Source organism: Mytilus galloprovincialis, chromosome 4 (genome assembly GCF_965363235.1).
Source record: "Mytilus galloprovincialis chromosome 4, xbMytGall1.hap1.1, whole genome shotgun sequence".
NCBI lineage: Eukaryota > Metazoa > Mollusca > Bivalvia > Mytilida > Mytilidae > Mytilus > Mytilus galloprovincialis.
This window is the reverse complement of record NC_134841.1, coordinates 99,511,561-99,536,059: the sequence shown is the minus strand read 5'-3', so window position 1 is coordinate 99,536,059 and position 24,499 is coordinate 99,511,561. Positions and strand designations below refer to the sequence as shown.

Sequence of the window (24,499 nt, the reverse complement as noted above, 5' to 3'; positions counted from 1 at the left end):
ATTATTTTTGCTATCAGTGTTATTCACGATGTCTCTCTTCCTCTTATAGCATCTACCTAAAAAACATTAAAAAAAAAGATGTAAAAAAATCGTTTTTTTTTTTCAAGGATAACAACTCCTAACTATAACTTATAAGGAGCCAACTAACGATTTCGTCTGTAAATAATATTTTGCTGAAACTTTTTGACGTTTTCAGTTTCTTTTTATCTATCAGATTCACAGTATAAAAAAACAATACATGTACAAAAATTTGTTTAAATCGTCTTTCAATTAAAATAATTCCTCCTATAAGTATAGTCAATTGACGATTAGGCAGTTTTGTCTTTTAGTTGTTTATATAGTATATTATTGTTCTGGTACTGTTTTTCACAATTCTCTCTAACTTTAATACATTTATGTTTCATTTTTCGAGTCCACAGCGGACATGGTTGTTGGTGATTCAAATACCAGGAGTCGGTTTCACAAAAAAAAAAAACTTACAACTAAGATTGATCGTAAGTCATGAACAATTCAGTATACTTACGATCAATCTAAGTCCTAAGTTTTTTTGGTGAAACCGACTCCATGGCCTTTTTTAAGCAAGTCATCGAAATTATAATAACAAAAAGACTGTCGTCTGTATAATGATATACGGAGTAAACAAACAAACAAAAATTATGTCTAAATATGTGACATGTTAACGACAGTTCTCCATCGGATAACCTGTGATTATTGAGGGCTAACACCGTGATTTATATATAATTCGACTAAAATGTAGACCAACAATGTAACGGATCTGCTTTGCTTAAGAAAATTTTAGTTTTTCCCTCAGCTGAATTCTAACCCCTGTATATGAGACATCATGACAACACGGCATATGCACTGAATCTATATTTAGGTATATAGGGTCCTATAGGGGAAACAAATTATGAGACAAGTGGCTGTGATTATGATTCCCTAGAGTTCAAATGACGAAGACACTGAAAAGGTCACCGTATCTGATCTGGTAAGAACTGAAAATGAATAACCTTGCCTAAAACCGATTGGAAAATAGGAATATCTGACAAATTCAGGATATGATAATTGATTGATACAAAATTTTAGATTCCGTCAAAAAAATCCGGCCGATGATCTTGCCCCTCCCGCTTTTAGAATATCAAATATGGATGTACCCTTGATTTTGTTTTCTTCTAAGTTTAATATGTTCATAAAGAACTACTTTCTGCTCCTCAAAATTACATCATTTGTCAAAAAGTTTAGAAAAGAATGGTTTTACAGGTTTTCAAAAAATCATGTGATCTTTTATATAAAAACTCCAGAGAAAAATCAACTTTTCATTTTTATTCTTGTGAAAAAAAAACCAGTTTTTTTGAAATTTCCAACACACTTTTTGGTTAATTCGTTTTTGGAGGATGATATTTTTTTTCTTATTTCATGTCAAAAGAATCAGAAGTGTAATGTTAGTTTGTGTCCCTTTCTGTCATTTTTGGTATTTGGTGGAACTTTCTAATTTATTATTACCCAAAATTCTTATCCTTGACGTCATGTCCTGAATCTAAATTTTACGCCATATTGAATAGGAACCAGGGCACTGGCCTCCGATTCCAATGTCATCGGAAGCTAAGAACCTTGAATTTGATTAAAAATTCCTAAATTTGCGAAGTATATATACTAAAGTTCCTTTGAGAGTGTATATTTTTGTGCTGCAATGGCTGGTAAGTAAAATATAAGTAATATAATCTTGCACTTCCTGTCTTGAAAAATATCAGAAAAATGTCCTCAAATTATGGATTCGCGAGAACTTGACGATGATTTCTCTTGTTATTTCTCTGTAGGCAATGGTGCGGATATACAGTGGTGTTTCTCTCAAGTGAAAGGTGCTATTGAGACGGAAGATATTACTGAAGGTTTGTATCTTAACCAGTTTTGTTAGTTGACGATATTTCCCGCCCCATTAGTGGAGACATTGTATATTTTCCAAATATCCAACCAAAGAGATCCCAGTTATGCTCCTTACTGCAGTCATTATAGATATTAACCTGAATCAAATAAAGATATGAAGTTTCCTGGTTTAAGATAACAATTTCACGTATTTTTTAACGATTTACAGAACCAAGACACTGTCATTTGATAAAATGATGATTACAATTTTCAAACAAATGCTTTTACATTCGTTAATCCTGCATGGTGTCCATTCCAGGGATTTACAGAATGATACAGCATACTATAGTCTAAATCACTTGTACAAATTGACAAACAACTGCGTTTACATTTTGACGATTTGTAGAACCAAGCACTGTCATTTGATAAAGTTATGATTACAATTTCCATACAATTTGCAAACAACTGCTTTTATATTCATTAATCCTGATGGTGTTCATTCCAGGGTCAGGGATTTGCAGATAAAGCACCCTAAAACTCTCGTACAAATTGGCAAACAACTGCTTTTACATTTTTTTACGATTTGCAAACAACTGCTTTTACATTCGTTAATCCTGTATCATATGGTATTCCCTGTACAGGAATTTGCAGAGTTGGCAGACTAAATCACTAATATTACAGTCTAAAGTCAGTAAAGAACATGTGAAAACCAATCCAGTTGATTTGTTAATACCAAAAACATTCTGTACAGGAAAATGCACATTGACATAATTTATGATAATTCAAATTAAAAAACACATGCTAAGTCACTTGTGAAATCGAAATTAATCTTCCGTTTGAAAGACATTCTGTTGATATCATACATGTACATGTATTTATTACAATTTAGTTGTCCAGGGCGTCTTCCAAAATTCAGTATTGGAACCCTGCAATTTATGTCCTTGCAAATTCAAAACATGTTGAGGAAATGTCACTGTAGTGTTTTTGTTTCGAGTTGTATATAAAAAAAGGTGTAACTTCCAAAAAAATGACACTGTAAATTTTGAATAATGCTTAGCAATTCACTGATGTTGAATCATTCTTTCCCCTCTAAATTATTTTACATTAACCCTGAAGAAGACTGTCAGAATCTGAAATTCCCCTTCCAAGTGGTAGGTTTCACTTTGCTTGCACTGCCAGGCTTGGCCAAAGTTGCTATAAATACAAGTAGTTCTTGCTATATATATAATTTGTCTTGCCGTGTCTAAAATTCATACAGTATGGGAAATATATTTCAAAAAGCTTAACACATGGACATAAATATTAACTGAATGTAAATTTAAGTGAAGTTCCCGGGTTGGAAAAAAGTGCCAGGCCAGGTACATGATGTATAAAGTGTCGGCAAACATTGAATTGAATAAAAAAGTCTAAATATCTTTTGTCTTGATCACAAGTTTCACAATAGCAACTTGAGCACATGTACAATGTACCAGGGTATTGGTCTCATTATGCAGACAGCTCTTCAGATTGGTTCTTTTCACCAACATATTTACTGCAGTTCATCACACCTACATTTATCTGCATGATCTGTGTCTGTTCCATGCGTGTGTACATGAAACCTGAATTTGATATTTATATACATGTATGATGTCCTTTATTACAGCTGACATAATATCTTGTGTGGAGTACAACAATACAGGTGATCTTCTGGCTACTGGTGACAAAGGGGGACGAGTAGTAATATTCCAGCGGGACAAAGCAGTAAGTTCAAAGTTAAAATGTGTCTTCTTCAAAATTGTTCCAGGTTTAAAAAAAGTGATGGTCCAAAGGTTCTGACCATCAAAATTTGGACAAACATCATTTCACTAATTTGCAATAGAGATACAATGACTGTTAGGACTAGCAGTTTTCTTCAAGGACCACTAGGTGAAAATAGATTTCGAGAACTGTATTTTCACCGACATATGAATTTTTGTAATGACTAGATTTTTGTCAAAATATCATGAATATGTTAAGAAATTATAAAAAAAAATAAAACATCATAAATGCATACATAGAAAAATTGCAAATGGCTAGAGTTCCCATATATGGTAAACATGTACTCTTATTTTATTATAGACCAATGTGTTAATATTTTCTGGATTTATTCTTGTGATTTGTTATGAAATGTCATACAGTTTTAGGGTTATGCCCCTAAATAGAAAAATTGATTTCAGTTCTCTAACTTTAGTTTGCATCAACCAAATGTCATGAAACTTATACACAATGCTTCTTACCACAAAACTCGGATCAATTTGATTCATGTTTACAGTTCTTGAGTTATGTCCATTTTATCTAAATATAACGTTGTATGCAAGCAGGATATCATCTGTGTAATTTTGTTCCCCATTTAATTTTTAAGAAGCACAAGAATTTTCTTCAATGGAGCTTTCATTTTTTTGTTATATAAGTAATTTCATCTGGACTGTACACTGTCAATAGACCACTTGACAAACTTGGCTATAAGATTTAGCTTTCGGTTTAAATATATATAGTTTTAAAACACCTGCTATTCACATGAAAAGCAGTTGCTCAACATGTAATTAGACAATTCACTGCACATATGACAATACACACAATAATAAAACCTGAAATAATAATTATTAGGAAAGAGCTTGACGGACATCAGATAGTTGTGATGATATAATATGGTTGTTGATACTTGAAAACGACCTTTTTTTACATTGATTATGTTAAAAAAACTTGCATGGTATGGATGTCTTGTTTATTGCATGTTGTGAGATAATGTCTCATTGATAATAACATGAAATCTGCATCTACTTTCATATGTAAATTTTGTAATTGATCTATTTTACAGGGAAAGGTATCTGTTCCACGTCGTGGGGAATATAATGTATACAGCACTTTCCAGAGTCATGAGCCAGAATTTGACTACCTGAAAAGTTTAGAAATAGAAGAGAAGATCAATAAAATCAGATGGTTGAAAAGAACAAACCCAGCAAACTTTTTACTCTCCACTAATGGTAAACAAAATCAGCTCATTTCCATTACCTAAACAGTCAGAACAGATTTTGACCATCCATGTCAAATGCTGGCTACACTACATAAAATAATTCTGTAATTATACCCCACGCAACAAAGTTGCAGAGGGTATAATGTTTTTGACCCGTCCGTCCGTCCGTCAGTCCTGTTTCTTGTCATCGCAACTCCTCTCAAACCACACAACAGAATTTCACGAAACCTTTTCAGATGAAAAGGACATACTATGTAGTTGTGCATATCGACAGGAAATTGCGATTCAATTTTTTTTATAAGAGTTACGCCCCTTTGAACTTATTTGCTTAATGTACTACTGCAACAGTTTGTCATCGCAACTCCTCTGAAACTACACAACAGAATTTCACGAAACCTTTTTAGATAAGGACATACTATGTAGATGTGCATATCGACAGGAAATTACGATTCAATTTTTTTTCTAGGAGTTACCCCCTTTGAACTTATTTACTTTATTGTACTACTGCAACAGTTTGTCATCACAACTCCTCTGAAACTACACAACAGAATTTCATGAAACCTTTTAAGATAATAAGGACATACTATGTAGATGTGCATATCGACAGGAAATTACGATTCAATTTTTTTTCTAGGAGTTACATCTCTAAACTTATTTGCTTTAAGGTACTACTTCAACAGTTTGTCATCTCAACTCCTCTGAAACCACACAACAGAATTTCATGAACATTTGTAGATAATAAGGACATACTATGTAGATGTGCATATCGACAGGAAATTATGATTCAATTTTTTTTCTAGGAGTTACGCCCCTTTGAACTTATTTGCTTCAATGTACTTCTGCAACAGTTTGTCATCTCAACTCCTCTGAAACCACACAACAAAATTTCATGAAATTTTGTAGATAATAAGGACATACTATGTTGATGTGCATATTGACAGGAAATTATTATTCAATATTTTTTCTTATACAATTTTTTTTTCTTACACTTATTTAATTTCTCCAATGACAATGTGGGGACGTGGGGTATGTGAGCATGCTCACTAAGGTTCTTTAATTTATTTCTGTTAATGATAAAGAATTAAGGATAAACAAGATCTCCACCCTGTTCAATTTGTATATCTATGCAACCTGAAATTGGTTTCCATTTTCTTTAAGTTTGTCTCAACCTAATGTTATTTAAAACTTGTACAGGATTCTTATTACCACAAAAACAAATCAATATTGAATTTCAATTATTTGGGTTATTTATATTAAGGTAGCATCACTTTCACCTTTCTTAAGTTATGTCCCTTTATAAATGACAAAAATTACTTCTAACTAGCTGTTTCTACACTCTATCAAATGATATAAAACTAATGCATCCAACTATCAAACACAGATCAGGTTAAAATTATGCTAGAGTCACTTTAACCATTCTCAAGTTGTGTTGGTTCATAAAGCAAGTGTTTAAAATTACTGATTAGTTTTACAGTTTGATTTGATTAAACAAATTGCAATTGAGAAAGCAGTTCCAATGGAACCCACCACTTCAACAACAAGTCGTAGTAATATATGGTATTTGTATTCTGTTTCACTTATATTTCAGATAAAACTATCAAGTTATGGAAGGTTACAGAGAGGGACAAAAGACCAGAGGGGTTCAACCTGAAAGACGAAACTGGCATAATGAGAGATTCTACCTCTATTACTTCCCTGCGGGTCCCCATCTTCAAGCCCATGGAACTTATGGTGGAGGCCAGTCCTCGTAGAATATTTGCTAATGCTCATACCTATCACATCAACTCTATATCAGTTAACAGTGACCAGGAAACTTATTTGTCTGCTGATGACCTTAGGATTAACCTTTGGCATATGGAGGTCACAGATCAAAGCTTCAGTATCCTTATTTAATTTTCAACAGTTTCATTGGGGAAAAGAGGATAAAAGATGTTTCTGTTTTAGATATAAGTTAAATAATTAGGCAATTTAGGGTGAACAAATTTTGAAAAAGCCAACTTCAGAGTACTGTTTTTATAATTTTTGCGGTCGTATATTGGTATCGCGTCGTCCGAAGACGGATGGTTCCCGGATAATAACTTTAGTATTAATAAATAGAAATCAATAAAATTTCAACACCAATGCTTTATGAAATCTTCTTTGAAAATTGGAGTCATCTTTCTTTGTCCAGAATAATTGTTAAATCAACTTAAATCAATGCTATAATATATACAAAAAACAATGCAATATTCACTTTTTTACTATCAACTGATAAATTAAAGCAATCTTTACCATTCAGTGATTAATAGCACTTTGACTACCATTCTAGGGTTATGCCCCTGTACAAGTGGAAAAATTAAAGAATTTTTTCGTTTCTGGTTCTCTTACTTAAGTGTGTCTCAACTAAATTTAATGAAATGTGTATATAATGCTTATTACCTCTAAACTCGTTTAATTTCAATTTCGGCAGTTCACTTTTACAGTTCTTGAGTTATGTCCCTTTATAATGTTATCAGTGTTCTCCCCAGGCCGATATGACGCTGCGGCGCCGCAGCGCCTTCATAATATTTTCGAAGATCCCGCAGCGTCTTAATTGTCCGCTGTCCCTTAATACTTGATCCCGCAGCGTGTTAATTTTCACATTTTCATTATAAATGTTGGTTAAAATTGTCAAGTTGCTGATCACCGCTGAGAGGTCGGTCAGTGTTACGCAATAACTGATAATTAGTTTTACCTGAGCCACGCTTATCTCAGCCTTATCGGACTATGTTATCATGTAATAGCATACATGATCATCAAGAAGATAGATATTTGTAGAAGAAAATTAAAAAAAAATAAAAACTTCAGTGCAGAAATTGAAGAAATAGATCGCAAATACATTGTATTTACGCATTGTGTGTGTGATCACTTGACCATTTAAATAACGAATTTTTTCATTGGTCGAGAAGAAGAATCTATTTTAACACGACCAATGAACGTGATGAATACACGTGATAAATTTGAATACACATTGCTAAAGATATTCACGATGAAAATTATGAATGAGAGTATTTGTAATTGAAAAAAATAGAATAAACTTTGATTAAAGATAAAGAGAAGTGATTTATTTTAATATAAAGTGATAAAATGTTACTTGCAAGGTAAATTGTCTCAAACTCTTGTGTTTTTACAAATATAATAATCATTCAACATCGATCGTAAAATTCCGTTCGTCGGAAAATGTGACAATCAACACGGGTACGGAATTGCTGCAGCTTCTATATAATGTCACTAGTTGATAATTTCAATGGTCTTAACTTTAAAAAACTTGCAAAGTTTCGTTTATATCTACCTGCCAGAGATAGGTTTTAACAATAACACACACGGAAGCGTAATGTAAAACTACGGAAACTTGTCAGCTGTTCATTAACATATTTTTGTTTTAAAAAGTTGTATACAAAATATGATCAAATATTTTAACCATATTCGATTTTATTAATTCTGAATGAACATGTTCTCTGCAAATAACAAAAGGGTGACTTCTAAGCAAAAGGCAGATAATGGAAGTAGAAGTTTTTTTTCAGCCTAATGACTTCTAATGAAAAGGGGAATACACCTTCCTCTTCACTGTCAGTATAAGCAGATGTCATTGCTTCTCCTAATCCCAACCTATCTAAAGTTTTAGCAAGTGATAACAGCAAGCACCATGTTTATGGTTTCAATGACAAGTGGCTGACTGAGTTTTCATGGCTTACAAATGTTAAAGGGGGTATAAGCAAAAGTTATTGTGAGAGGGGGTTTTTAACCCTAAAGAGGATAAAGACAAAAATTGAGGAACAGACTGTCCAACAAAATAACACTATCTTGAAACATTATCCCAAGAAGGAGCAGAGAGTACAGGGATGAATATTTATATTTTGACTTATAAATAACTTCAATTTATTTCATATATATATATATATATTCTTGTAATTCATTATTAAATACTCTGCATTATCAAACACATAACACACAGCATTATAATTCATATTGCATGTCATGGATTAATGACTGATTGCTTCTGACAGATCACAAAAGTTCACTCTCAAAAAAGAGTTACGCGCCCTTGAATTTTGCGCCTTAAAAAAATCCTGGGGAGAACACTGGTTATATGCTAGCGGGGGCATCATCTGTGTCCCCTTCCCCATTTTTTGGGATACGATTGCTTTCAACCAATCAGTAAACTTATACCAGTGGCTCAGGACAATGCCCTCGCGTCAAACGTTTTATTCTAAACATTAAGGACCATCTCAGATTCTTATGATTGTCTTGGTTTAAAAGGTAAAAACAAACAAAGGGATTGAACTTTAAACAACTTTCCTACAATGTTCTTTTCATAATCTTCATGTTTGATATTTCTCTTGCCTTATATGCGTGTTTTAACAACATGGAAAATCAGAATCGAGCAGTATTTATATTTAGTGTTTTTATAAATTTAGAAACACGTCCGAGGGAATTCCCCAATTGTGATAAAAATGCGAGAGTTCTCTGCATTCCGATAAATCTATTTCTGTCATATAAGAACTGAAGTGGAGTTTTACTTGTATGTCACCGTTATTAAACTGATATTTGATATTGTACTTCCATAAAAAATAGAGAACCATTTAGGTTTAATATACGTTCTTACTTCAGGGTTTGTGTAGGTCATTATGTGCATGCGTATAGTTTTCTTGACTTCAAGGGGTACTAGGTTAAATGGTTGCTCTGGATTCCCCACTCGATTAATTAATTTATAACTCGTGGGACCCTTTCTATGTATGTCTGCTATTGAGGGTTATTGTTGTTGCATAATTTTGAATCATATGCATCATTTAAATTAAAATAAATTAGTCCACATCGTTCAGGTTTATTTTCAACACCCCTTCAGGCGAAATGGAGTCTTCCATATTATCGTTTCAAGTTGTCTCCCTTCCGGAAGTCACTTCCGTGAATTCTGAATCGAAACATTACGTTGAGAAAAATTAACTGGTTCTGTCGATAAACGTCGTATTATATTAAAAACGATCGCAATTTAAACCGAGGAATGTGTACGGAAAGGAGTCATGATCACTGACCCAAAGGAAATTATATATTTAAAGAGATAGGAATGGGGTTCCTCCTAGAATTAACGTAGGAAAATTGGTGATTTGATACGAAGTGAAATACTTCTCTCACTCTGAGTCTCAGTGACTGCTGTGGAAAGTAAACTTGGAATTGATAGTACAAAAATAAAACACAATAGGCCCAAGTACGTTGTCACACACTTTTAACCAGGCTTTGGCTATTTTGTAACTATTCAGATGACGTAAATTACATTTTACATGTGCAGTTGAATTAGTTTTGAAAATAATATCCAGCTACATGTATACATGTGTCAATGAAAGCAATGGCAATCATATCCCTCAGAGCAATCTGCTCTTTGATTTTTATACGACCGCAAAAATTTTAATTTTTTGGTCGTATATTGCTATCACGTTGTCGTCGTCGTCCGAATACTTTTAGTTTTCGCACTCTAACTTTAGTAAAAGTGAATAGAAATCAATGAAATTTTAACACAAGGTTTATGACCACAAAAGGAAGGTTGGGATTGATTTTGGGAGTTTTGGTCCCAATATTTTAGGAATTAGGGGCCAAAAAGGGCCCAAATAAGCATTTTCTTGGTTTTCGCACTATAACTTTAGTTTAAGTGAATAGAAATCTATGAAATTTTGACACAAGGTTTATGACCACAAAAGGACGGTTGGGATTGATTTTGGGAGTTTTGGTTCCAACAGTTTAGGAATTAAGGGCCAAAAAAGGGCCCAAATAAGCATTATTCTTGGTTTTCGCACAATAACTTTAGTATAAATAAATAGAAATCAATGAAATTTAAACACAAGGTTTATGATCTCAAAAGGAAGGTTGGGATTGATTTTTGGAGTTGAGGTCACAACAGTTTATGAATTAGGGGCCAAAAAGGGGCCCAAATAAGCATTATTTATGGTTTTTGCACCATAACTTTAGTATAAGTAAATAGAAATCTATGAAATTTAAACACAAGGTTTATGACCATAAAAGGAAGGTTGGGTTTGATTTTGGGAGTTTTGGTCCCAACAGTTTAGGAATAAGGGGCCCAAAGGGTCCAAAATTGAACTTTGTGTGATTTCATCAAAAATTGAATAATTGGGGTTCTTTGATATGCCAAATCTAACTATGTATGTATATTCTTAATTTTTGGTCCCGTTTTCAAATTGGTCTACATTAAGGTCCAAAGGGTCCAAAATTAAACTAAGTTTGATTTTAACAAAAATTAAATTCTTATGCTTATTTGATATGCTTTATCCAAACATGTACTTTGATTTTTGATTATGGGCCCAGTTTTCAAGTTGGTCCAAATCAGGATTCCATATCAAGTATTGTGCAATAGCAAGAAATTTTCAATTGCACAGTATTGCACAATAGCAAGAAATATCTAATTGCACAATATTGTGCAATAGCAATTAATTTTCAATTGGAGTTATCTTTCTTTGTATAGAATAGTAGTTGATAATATATGTTGGAAATTTGCCAGACATGACTATGATGTCATTTTCTATTTTTATTTGCCAATAACTTTATGTAAATAACTTCATTGGAAATTTGCCAATATAAAATGTTGCTGATGAAGCTTTCTTTCCTTATCTTATCTAAAATGTTTTTAGATAATGTATGTTGGACATTTGCCAGACATGACTATGATGTCATTTTCTATTTTTATTTGCCAATAACTTTATGTAAATAACTTCATTGGAAATTTGCCAATATTAAATGTTGCTGATAGAAGTTTTTTTTATTGTTTTATACAATAAACAATGTATATTCACTTTTACTACCAACCAATCTTTACCATTCAGTGATAACAAGCACTTTATTTTACATTTTAATATTTTATGATGTATTTAAAAGAGTAGTTATTGTTGCAAACTCCATTAGAAATTTGAATTGATATCAGTTTTGGAAAAAGGGAAACGGAGATGTGAAAAAAAAATGGGGGGGGGGGGGGGGGTTAAATTTTTCTCATTTCAGATTTCATAAATAAAAAGAAAATTTCTTCAAACATTTTTCTTAGAGGATTAATATTCAACAGCATAGTGAATTGCTCAAAGGCAAAAAAATTTTTTTAAGTTCATTAGACCACATTCATTCTGTGTCAGAAACCTATGCTGTGTCAAATATTTAATTTTAGATTTAAATAAGTTTGAAGAAGAAATATTTAATTGATTTGTAAAATCTTGACATTTGTTTTGTGTAAAAAAAACCATGTAATGTCAAAAATTTGATCACAATCCAAATTCAGAGCTGTATCACGCTTGAATGTTTTGTCCATACTTGCCCCAACTGTTCAGGGTTCGACCTCTGCAGTCGTATAAAGCTGCACCCTGCGGAGCACCTGGTTAGAAGTTACTATTCATTTATATGATGTATATTACTGAATTTAACCATGACTGTATGAAATTTTATATTTTAATACTTTATGATGTATTTAAATGAGTAGTTATTGTTGCAAACTCAATTAGAAATTTGAATTGATATCATTTTTGGAATAAGGGGAAGGGGGTGGTGAAAAAAAATTGGGGGGAGTCAATTTTTCTCATTTCAGATTTCAGAAATTAAAAAGAAAATTTCTTCAAATTTTTTTTTTTTTTTTGAGAGGATTTATATTCAATAGTGAATTGCTCAAAAGCAAAAAAAAAAAAATTTAAGTTGATTAGACCACATTCATTCTGTGTCAGAAACCTATGCTGTGTCAACTATTTAATCACAATCCAAATTCAGAGCTGTATCCAGGTTGAATGTTGTCCATACTTGCCCCAACCGTTTTGGGATTGTATAATGGTATGACGTCGTCCGAAGACACATTGGTTTCCCAACAATAACTTTAGTTTATTTGAATGGATTTCTATGAAATTTAATAAGAAGGTTCAATACCACAAAAGGAAGGTTGGGGGTGATGGCCTTAACCGTTTAGGGATTCTGGGGCCAAAACATGCATTTTTCTACTTTCAGGATAATAACTTGTGTATAAGTATTTTAATTGCTCTGAAATTGTTCCACAATGGTTGATACCACAAGTCAAAGGTTTGGAATTTTTTTTGGAGTTATGGTGCCAAAAACAAGTATTTTTGTAGTTTCTTGACAATAACTTGTATGTAAGAGTATGGATCTATCTGACAATGTACCATAAGATCTTGATATTTGTTTTGTGTCAGAAACCTATATTATGTCAAAAATTTGATAACAATTTAAATTCACAGTATCAAGCTTGAATATTGTGTCCAAATTTGGCCCAACTGTTCATGGTTCAACCTCTGCAGTCTTATCGGGCTATGCTCATCGAAGCATTTTATTATAACTAGCTTTATTCCTTTAAAATTTGAATAATTTAAAGAAATTAATATATCTGATATTTTTTAAGGACAAACAAAGACGGCTCATTTCAGATGTCAAAACTTGCTTCTCCACTGTTCATGTCGTACCGTGCCTTCTAAATACCAATAATGGAACTTTGAGGAAGATTTATTATATTAGTTTTGATGAATTGTAATCCCTCTGTTTAAGGAGACCTATTTACATAGGTGCATCATTTGTGCATCTAGAAATATATGGAGATTCATCTTAAACTATATTTATTTTTTGTAGTACAAACTAATTTGTTCTCAATACCATTGGATATTTGGATTTCAAATTTATACTTGATTATTAAAAAAAAAAAAGGATGATCCAAGTTGTACACATTCAAATCATTTATATTCACGTTCCCTTGTCACCATCTTACAGTGTTTATATATCTCAACTTGTACGATTCGCTCGTGTATGTAACAATGTTTTAGATTTTAACGAGAGAAATTTATGTATTACTGAAAAATTATTACACCAGGGTTTTCGACAGAGTTCGCGAAAACTTTATTTGACCCGTTGGTCATGGGACCGACAAAGCAAGATTATTTGTCAGTCCTACAAAATTTTAGCCAGTCCTAAAAAAATCTGTCAATTTGATCCTAAAATAAAACATGTAAAAATAATAACATATTTTATCCAAAAGTAACTTTATTATTATTAGTTTTTTTTTTCACAGCCACGGACAAATTAATAATGAAGGACCAGTTCTGACCTTCTGTTTGTTCTTAATAAAAGTAATTTTCTCTATCCATTTCATCATCTGAATCATTTTCACAGTGAGTATTTGTTATCTCCATCTAAGATCGCCGATTGTTTGCCATGAACAATTTTAGCAGGCCACGTGTAGTACGACACTTTGGTTTCCATAGGTTTCAGTTTGTTTATAACAGGAAACCAGTACCGGAAATTAGCAGCAGGTACATCTGAAGACCGATGTAAACACATATTGGAATTAGTTCTGGTACAACTAATTACCGATAAAAAAAGGCACTGCAATGGCCTTTTTTACATCGGTCATCGGGACCGGCACTAGCTTTCAAAATACTGGTCCGAGCCTCATTTTGACCGATAGGACCGACAGGACCGACCATTTTCGCGAACTCTGTTTCGATATCACAAACTAGTCAAAACATTTACTAAATTTTATCATCGGTATAAGGACATCATTCGTAAATATAGCTCAACATGCAGACTTCTTATACGTTCAGGTATTTCACATCCAATTTTTTATGGAAATATTCTTTATAAAGCACAAAGGTGTCATTTGAATAGACTTATTAAGAAAGGATATAGTTACGATACTGTTGTCAGGTCATTAAAGATTGCATATTTTGGCGATAATATTGATTCACCTATAGGGTCTTTGCATCGGAACTAAACACATTTATTCAAAAACCAGTTGTTGGCATGACACGGGTTATGTTCTTTTCATATATTTTATGATGGTATGATACTAAACCCCTAACGGGAAGGATTGTGCCTGATGTTCATATGATGAAATCATAATCTTTTAGTCAATTTAATTGAAGTCTGGAGCTGGCATGTCAGTTAACTGCTAGTAGTCTGTTGTTATTTATGTATTATTGTCATTTTGTTTATTTTCTTTGGTTACATCTTCTGACATCAGACTCGGACTTCTCTTGAACTGAATTTTAATGTGCGTATGTTATGCGTTTACTTTTCTATATTGGCTAGAAGTGTAGGGGGAGGGTTGAGATCTCACAAACATGTTTAACCCCGCCGCATTTTTGCGCCTGTCCCAAGTCTGGAGCCTCTGGCCTTTGTTAGTCTTGTATTATAATTATTTTAATTTTAGTTTCTTGTGTACAATTTGGAAATTAGTATGGCGTTCATTATCACTGAACTAGTATATATTTGTTTAGGGGCAAGCTGAAGGACGCCTCCGGGTGAGGGAATTTCTCGCTACATTGAAGACCTGTTGGTGACCTTCTGCTGTTGTTTTTATACGACTGCAAAAATTTTGATTTTTTGGTCGTATATTGCTATCACGTTGGCGTCGTCGTCGTCGTCGTCCGAATACTTTTAGTTTTCGCACTCTAACTTTAGTAAAAGTGAATAGAAATCAATGAAATTTTAACACAAGGTTTATGACCACAAAAGGAAGGTTGGGATTGATTTTGGGAGTTTTGGTCCCAACATTTTAGGAATTAGGGGCCAAAAAGGGCCCAAATAAGCATTTTCTTGGTTTTTGCACTATAACTTTAGTTTAAGTGAATAGAAATCTATGAAATTTTGACACAAGGTTTATGACCACAAAAGGACGGTTGGGATTGATTTTGGGAGTTTTGGTTCCAACACTTTAGGAATTAAGGGCCAAAAAAGGGCCCAAATAAGCATTATTCTTGGTTTTCGCACAATAACTTTAGTATAAGTAAATAGAAATCAATGAAATTTAAACACATGGTTTATGACCACAAAAGGAAGGTTGGGATTGATTTTGGGAGTTTTGGTTCCAACAGTTTATGAATTAAGGGCCAAAAAAGGGCCCAAATAAGCATTATTCTTGGTTTTTGCACCATAACTTTAGTATAAGTAAATAGAAATCTATGAAATTTAAACACAAGGTTTATGACCATAAAAGGAAGGTTGGGTTTGATTTTGGGAGTTTTGGTCCCAACAGTTTAGGAATAAGGGGCCCAAAGGGTCCAAAATTGAACTTTGTGTGATTTCATCAAAAATTGAATAATTGGGGTTCTTTGATATGCCGAATCTAACTATGTATGTAGATTCTTAATTTTTGGTCCCGTTTTCAAATTGGTCTACATTAAGGTCCAAAGGGTCCAAAATTAAACTTAGTTTGATTTTAACAAAAATTGAATCCTTGGGGTTCTTTGATATGCTGAATTTAAAAATGTACTTAGATTTTTAATTATTGGCCTAGTTTTCAAGTTGGTCCAAATGGGGGTCCAAAATTAAACTTTGTTTGATTTCATCAAAAATTGAATAAATGGGTTCTTTGATATGCCAAATCTAACTGTGTATGTAGATTCTTAATTTTTGGTCCAGTTTTCAAATTGGTCTACATTAAGGTCCAAAGGGTCCAAAATTAAACTAACTGATTTTAACAAAAATTAAATTATTGGGCTTATTTGATATGCTTTATCTAAACATGTACTTTGATTTTTGATTATGGGCCCAGTTTTCAAGTTGGTCCAAATCAGGATTCCATATCAAGTATTGTGCAATAGCAAGAAATTTTCAATTGCACAGTATTGCGCAATAGCAATTAATTTTCAATTGGAGTTATCTTTCTTTGTATAGAATAGTAGTTGATAATATATGTTGGAAATTTGCCAGACATGACTATGATGTCATTTTCTATTTTTATTTGCCAATAACTTTATGTAAATAACTTCATTGGAAATTTGCCAATATAAAATGTTGCTGATGAAGCTTTTTTTCCTTATCTTATCTAAAATGTTTTTAGATAATGTATGTTGGACATTTGCCAGACATGACTATGATGTCATTTTCTATTTTTATTTGCCAATAACTTTTTGTAAATAACTTCATTGGAAATTTGCCAATATAAAATGTTGCTGATAAAGTTTTTTTTTCCTTATCTTATCTAAAATATTTTTAGCTTAAAAGTTGTGTCCATACTTGTTCTCATTTCAGATTTCATAAATAAAAAGAAAATTTCTTCAAACATTTTTTTGACAGGATTAATATTCAACAGCATAGTGAATTGCTCAAAGGCAAAAAAAATTTTAAGTTCATTAGACCACATTCATTCTGTGTCAGAAACCTATGCTGTGTCAACTATTTAATTTTAGATTTAAATAAGTTTGAAGAAGAAATCTTTAATTGATTTGTAAAATCTTGACATTTGTTTTGTGTAAAAAAACCCATATAATGTTAAAAATTTGATCACAATCCAAATTCAGAGCTGTATCACGCTTAAATGTTTTGTCCATACCTGCCCCAACTGTTCAGGGATCGACCTCTGCGGTCGTATAAAGCTGCGCCCTGCGGAGCACCTGGTTTTTCTATGGTCGGCTTGTTGTCTCTTTGGCACAGTCCCCATTTCCATTCTCGATTTTACATTATTTTTCTTGTTTTAAAAATAAATCCATCTTTAATATTGGTTTGCTACAGTTTACACCCATAACACATAACTGGAGTCAACAAGTCCGACTCTCAATTTGTTGAAAATTTTAGTTGGATTCTGTTGGCTTGTAGAAAAGAATTTTACATGCCAATGCCATAGGTCTTGTGGACCATATGTAACCAGTAACTTGTAGGTAGTTTTACATACTTTCAGTTAACATGATTGATCATATACAGAAAGAATAATTGGACATGTTATATAACCTTAACCTAAACAGATATTGTTGATATCAAGCCTGCTAACATGGAGGAGTTGACAGAAGTGATTACAGCAGCTGAGTTCCACCCCCTAGAATGTAACTTATTTGTATATAGTAGTAGTAAAGGAACAATCAGGCTTTGTGATATGCGTCAACAAGCACTATGTGATAAGCATGCCAAATGTAAGTTGACTGGGTCAGTATGGATAAAAAGAATAGTCTTGTGTTTATGGTAATACTAGAATCTATACTAAGGTATCTTGAATTGCATTTGATTAGTCCTGATTCTTGATATTTTACTGAAATAAGAGAAATGTGAGTTATTTGATGAATTTTATCTCGCAGCTAAAATATTAAACCACATGTGTTAAAAACATTTTATAAGGGGAGATAAATCTTAAAATTATGTTCAATAACAGAGTTAAATGTCGATTCTACCATTATATTTAACTTTTTAATTGTTTCATTTATCATTCTAAAAGTTGAAAGTAGTGTAATCAATCTAGAGATTTAGATTTTATGACGAACTTATTTATAGAGCTAAACTTTCATAACATTTTTGGAAAATGACGCTATCAGCGGCATGTTTCCGATACCATTGGCCAGAACTTACGGAATTCGATTATATTTCCACCTGCCACACTCTGTTTCATATTTCCTATGTCACATACTAACTGAAATGTGCTTGTATTACACTACAATCGAACAAAGTGTTGTAGAAGGATGGGAACCAGTTTTTACCAAAAAAAATCTTGACCTGTCCATAGAAAGGCTTGTATAGTTTGTGGTTTTATTCTCCAAATTGGACCTTCCAGCGGGGGTGGGGACTATAGAGAACAAGTTCAATTTTGCGGCAAGGTGGTTTGTTTACGTTCCGCCATCTTTGTTATTGATATTGTAGAGGGCGCTCTCATCATTTTTCAAACTAATAATTTTAACTCGTCCATATTAATAAGTTATTTCTGTTCAATATCAAATTAATACTGATAAATATAAAAACTAAACCTTTCAATACAAATTGTCTCATGTCAAGACAAGATATCTGCTTGATTGAACAATACAAACATAGTAAAAAAAGACAACCGTAAACCAGCTTAGAATTTGTAAACTACAAAACGTAATCGGTTAATGTACATTCTGTTTTGGTGTTTTATACTGACTAATATGCTTTGTATTAGCTTAAGACCCTTCAAACATTAATGTGATAGGTATATTAAAGACTGTTTTACAAAAGAATGGAACTGTTTTACTCTCAAATTTGTATTATACTGATATATGTCATGTACGGATTTTGACTCTCACCGGTTTATTTCTTCTTTAACACGTGCTTTTTAAACTTCCTGTTTAAACATACACAAGTTTCTAAATTGTTTTTAAGTGAATTAAACTTATTTTAACAATCATGAAGTGTTCAAGAATGATTAACAAGCAGTTTTATAATGGAAAACAGGTTTTCCCAAGAAAATACTGCAAACGGTTGCACAGGATTTGAAATTACCGGAGTTTCATTAGACCTTTTCTAACTGTACCAAAAAGTTTTTTTACCTAAAATTTTGTGGAGAGAAGGGGTTCAGACTATGTACCAGTGCAAACTATACAAGCCTTCCTACGGTATTTATTTGTCCAAAAAACCAGCCAGTAAATGGATACTGTAGATCATTCAGGTAGTCTTGACCTATTCATTTTTACTATTAAAAAAAACCAGCCAGTTGTCATCTTCGCTTCACACACACACACATAGACGTATATCAATTAATCAAACTAATTACGGTATGTGAAAATCAAGACTTGCATAAAAACATCCCAATATTTGAGACAGTGGCGTCATTTTTCTTCAGAGCTTTCAGCTCTTTGATTCTGAAACTTGGACAAGCTTCTATGTGATGAATAGATAGCATCTTAAGTAAAAAGTTTGAAGTTTTTCTCTGAAATTTGCTGACGAGTGCACATGTTCCAATAAACAAGGTACAAATTTGTCTGCTATAATTCTAAACCAAGAAATCTTTAAGTATAATTTGTAAATTCTGATAGCTGTTAATATCTTGTCTTTTCTTATGTTTTGTAATTGCAAACTAAAAAAAATCTGTCTGAATTCTGCTTGCATTTTTGTCCTTTTATATTTACAGTATTTGAGGAACCAGAAGACCCTACAAATAGAAGTTTTTTCTCAGAGATTATATCTAGTATATCCGATGTTAAATTTAGTCATAATGGTCGCTACATGGTGACTAGAGACTATTTGTCTGTGAAAGTATGGGACCTGCAAATGGATACAAAGCCAATAGAAACATATCAAGTACATGAATATTTACGAAGTAAATTATGTTCCTTATATGAAAATGACTGTATATTTGACAAGTTTGAGTGTTCATGGAGTGGTGATGATAGGTAAGGAATATAAAAAATATTAAGTTCATGTAGTTGTAATTTAAAAAGAATTCATCATTATAATAACTGTACAGTTATCAATTAAAGGCAAAAAATCTTATCCTTATGCAGTAAAAGAAATTCATAAGCCATGTACATGAAAATATTGATTAGAATTGCTAATCAAAAATTGGGGCTACAGAATTGATATATATATAAAAAGAATATGTAAACAAAACCAAAAAAAAGAGAACCTGTGAAGATCAATATCTATATGGTCCTCTGCAATAGAAAGTTACACACACTTATAGAACTCTTAAAAGGTCAATAGATGATGAGAATATATTATATGGAAGTTATACTAAATGTTTATATAAATTTATTGTGTAAAAATAATGCAATCATAGAATTCTGCTGGAAAAATTCTTATCAAACCAGCTGAGAAAGGCATTTGTGTAAAAGAAAGATATATCTTGATTACTTCCCTTTGTTTATAAAATGACTTATGTATAATTGTATACTAAAAAAAGATACTTTACCTTATATGAACAAAGCATTTAGAAATTTTAACCACATGTAAAGAATACACATAAGAATAAAAAGAAGTTTTGTTATAAGTATAGATATTTTCTATTGAATGGGGAAAAACACTTATATTTACAAGCCTTGAAGTACTTTATTTATCTATTATAGGAACATTATGACTGGGTCATACAACAATTTCTTCAGAATGTTTGACAGGGAGAGTAAGCGTGATAATACTTTAGAGGCCAGTAGAGAAAATATGAAACCTAGGACAATTCTCAAACCAAGAAAAGTTTGTACGGGTGGAAAACGGAAAAAAGAAGAAATAAGTGTTGATTGTTTAGACTTCAATAAGAAAATTCTTCACACAGCTTGGCATCCTAATGAGAATATCTTAGCTGTAGCAGCCACAAATAATTTGTACATTTTCCAAAGTAAAGATTGATGTGAATAAGACGCATAGTTAAAATTTCATATAGTGCTGATACTACTTGAAGGACCAAGGTCCACAAGTGCTACTGGACATGAGTGCTAACATCGATGGTGAGAGTTCTTCCATAGTCTACTTAAAGAGTCAGTTGGTGTCACTCCAGATTATTGACAGATAAGCTGTAAAATGAATGGATGTTTTGTATTTTTTCAAACAATTTTATAAATGATAATGTGAACAATAGTCGTGTATATTGTAACAAGTTGGACCCAAAATATATGTGATTATTTTCTACAATAGTCATATATATTGTAACAAGTTGGACCCCAAATATATGTGATTATTTTCTTACAGCTGCAGGTCTGCTGTTACTCAAATAATATTTGCCAAAGAATTGTAAAGTTGGTTGAGTTCTGTGACTGTGCAATAGTATTGTGTGTGTTCAGATAAACTCAACTTAATGCTCAAGCCTAGTCAGTAAACAACTTAGGTTTATATGTTGCTTATTTAGAATTTTCATTTTTGAAAGCTTCCAGTAAGGTCCAACTTCGTTCCTCAAATAATTCTTACATTAAATTAGACCTTTAATTAATTCTGAATAAGCTCTTCTGTCTCTTTATATGGGATTATTCTAAAAATATATAAAGTAAAGATTTTAGAGATGGATGGCAGAATTAAATGAAATGGCAAATACTTGGTGCAGATGAAACACGTATATAAAATAGTTGGTGCAAGTATGAGGGTGAAAAATATTCTTTAAAGAGATCATTTCTCATGTACAATGTAGTTAGTATTTAATATAAAACTACATATTTAGTGCTCTAAATTTATCAATAATAGAGGACCACTCTAAACAACATTAATACTGTGTAACTGGTGTATGTGTATGGTTGTAAACCAACTACCTGGTTAATTAATTCTCCCAAATCAAGTAAGGAGACATATTGCAACTGTCATACCCAACCACTGCCATAAGAATATTAAAATATCTTGAAAATGGTTGAGGTCTGCCTCTATACCATATATTTTCTTGTTTCACATGGCAGGGTGAATTGAATGATATAATGGGTGATTCCTTGGCCTGGGGTATTTATATTTAGGGGGGTCTTGGGAGAAACTTATCTTTAAATCATTTCTCCATTTTGTATTTATTTCAAATTGACAAACCTTGCCATTAACTAAAAGTAGAATTCCTGGATAAGCATTTTATGCCCTGTCATAAAGTGGAAAAGTCGTGCATGGTGTTACTCCTTTTGTTGGTTTATCTCCTGTGGTTAAGAACAATCTTCTAACCCTATCGTACTCCTATTGTTTCCATGTTAGTAGCAATACAAATCCTATATCTTCATAATCCTCTATAGGTGTCAACATCTGCATTCTGTTGGGTCATCATGACCTACAATGCATTCCCCAAAAAATACATGTATGTTTGAAGTACAATGTTGTAATAACTGCCCATGAAAAACAGTGTTTAATTGACAAATCATTCTTTAGTACACAAAAAAAAAAGATTTTTACATATCATTGTTACAAAATGTAGTCTGTACTTTCTAAATTGAATGTCTAAAGTTTTACTGACTGTCTTGTCTTGCCTGTAAAATACCATGGGTTATCTCCCTTAGATTTCAGGTATTTGTGATTTATTTATAACATTCCAGGAATAGAAACAAAACAACAAAGTTAACTGTCTACCCTATATTAGGCCTCAGCATACAATTCTGGGGTTCCATTAAATTTTGAAATGCCAAATGTGCTACTAGGATTGATTAGGTTGGACTAATTATGTATCTGAGATTAACAATAATGATCATGTACCTGATTGTGAGAGTATTGTTATATTTATGTGAACAAATATGTTTTTTGTTGAAAAGTATTATTTTTTATGTCAAACAATAAAATTGCAAAAAAAAAAATTAAATAAAAAATCTGAAGTATACATGCTTTTCTCTTTAGTTTAATGCATATGTAAGTGTCTTGTACAAGGTCTTGTAATGTCTAAATGTTTGACGAGTCTCTCATCATGAACTTGTTTTCTAGCTACCGACAGTCAAAAATCGGTGTCAACTGTTTATTTGTCCCCTACTAAAGAGGACTTAAGGTTGCACTCTGTCTGTCAGTCGGACAAATTAGTTTTCCGCACTTTAATTCGACCTCAAAATTTTTTTTAAATTTGGTCGTATATTGGTATCGCGTCGTCTGAAGGTGGATGTTCCAATAAAATTTATTTTCAACTGGTAGGGACGGACTATGTATTGCCATGCAAACTCTCAGAATGCTTGTTATCTTATTTTACTATCAAAATTTTATAGTCTAGACGTTTGTACAACATTTTTTGAAGTCTTGTCGGATGACTCATTATCAAGATGTTTGATTGACAACATATTTGTTACGTTTGGAGGACATATTTTTCAAGACTACCAGTATTCCAATGGGAACCAATTGTGCCGACTTGTTTCTCTATTATTATGAGACTGTTTTCATACAGGAACTTCTTTGAAAGAAAGATAAGAAGTTAGCAATATCCTTTAACTTTACTTTCCGCTATATACATGATATAGATGATGTTCTCTCACTAAATAAATAAGAATTTGGTGACGATGTTGAACGCATCTATCCCATTGAACTAGAGATAAAGGATACAACAGATACATGTACAGTTAAGTCGGCCTCATATCTTGACTTACATTTAGAAATTGGCAATGAGGGTCGGTTGAAAACAAAATTTTACGAAAAAAGAGATTGTTTCAGCCAATTGTGAACTTTCCATTTCTAAGTAGCAAATTCCTGCATACGGGGTATATATCTCCCAATTGATACGATATTCAAAGAGTTCCAAATGGTGAAGTTGAAACCATCCCATCGTAAATTTTATGGACGCCATCACTAGTTGTTTGACCGTTATGGAATAACAATTTTACAGATGATATCAGATTTGTTCCTCACGTCATGACAATCCCCTTCCTATTCATGAATGTGACCTACCGGATTTGTAATAACAGGTGCCAAATGTGGAGCAGGATCTGCTTGCCCTTCCGGAGCACCTGAGATCACCCCTAGTTTTTGGTGGGGTTCGTGTTGCTTATTCTTTAGTTTTTTATGTTGTGTCATGTTTACTATTGTTTGTCTGTTTCATTGTTAGCCATGACTTAGTCCGTTTATTTTCAATCTATGAGTTTGACTGTCCCTCATGTATCTTTCGTCCCTCTTTTGAAAACAACAAGAGAAAATCTGACTTATGGCAGAATGTTTTAAGATCTGCCTTCTCATCTTCTGTCTGTTTGTATGAAAACTGACGTTTTTGAATGCGAGTTAGTTTCATGAATTTAGTTTTTCTCTTTGTTCAATGTTGAGTTGTAGACCTTTCAGTCTAGTTATTATAGGATTTGTTTTTATTTTGAGTTATTTTCCTTTGAGCAAAAAATTGTGAAATCAGTAAATTAATTTCATCGAAAATTGAATTCTTTAAAATTGATATGCTGATAATAGAAATGTACTTATAAGATTTTGGATAATGGACCATAATAGGTAAATGTCGAATTTCAATTTTTTTACTTCTTTGACCATATTCATTTTGTGTCACAAACTTAATCTCTATGGTTC

The 24,499-nt window shown here is 32.4% G+C and overlaps 1 protein-coding gene across 1 annotated transcript; it reads left to right on the top strand.

Annotated features, from left to right (window-relative positions):
* Nucleotides 1-1,518: 1,518 nt before the first annotated feature.
* LOC143073591 (serine/threonine-protein phosphatase 2A 55 kDa regulatory subunit B alpha isoform-like) lies at nt 1,519-21,491 on the top strand. The gene is made up of 8 exons (XM_076249245.1): nt 1,519-1,694; nt 1,815-1,886; nt 3,503-3,600; nt 4,697-4,862; nt 6,441-6,731; nt 17,596-17,760; nt 19,704-19,965; nt 20,638-21,491. The coding sequence occupies exons 1-8, from the start codon at nt 1,688-1,690 to the stop codon at nt 20,912-20,914; spliced, it is 1,338 nt and encodes a 445-aa protein (XP_076105360.1). The 5' UTR covers nt 1,519-1,687; the 3' UTR covers nt 20,915-21,491.
* Nucleotides 21,492-24,499: the final 3,008 nt, after the last annotated feature.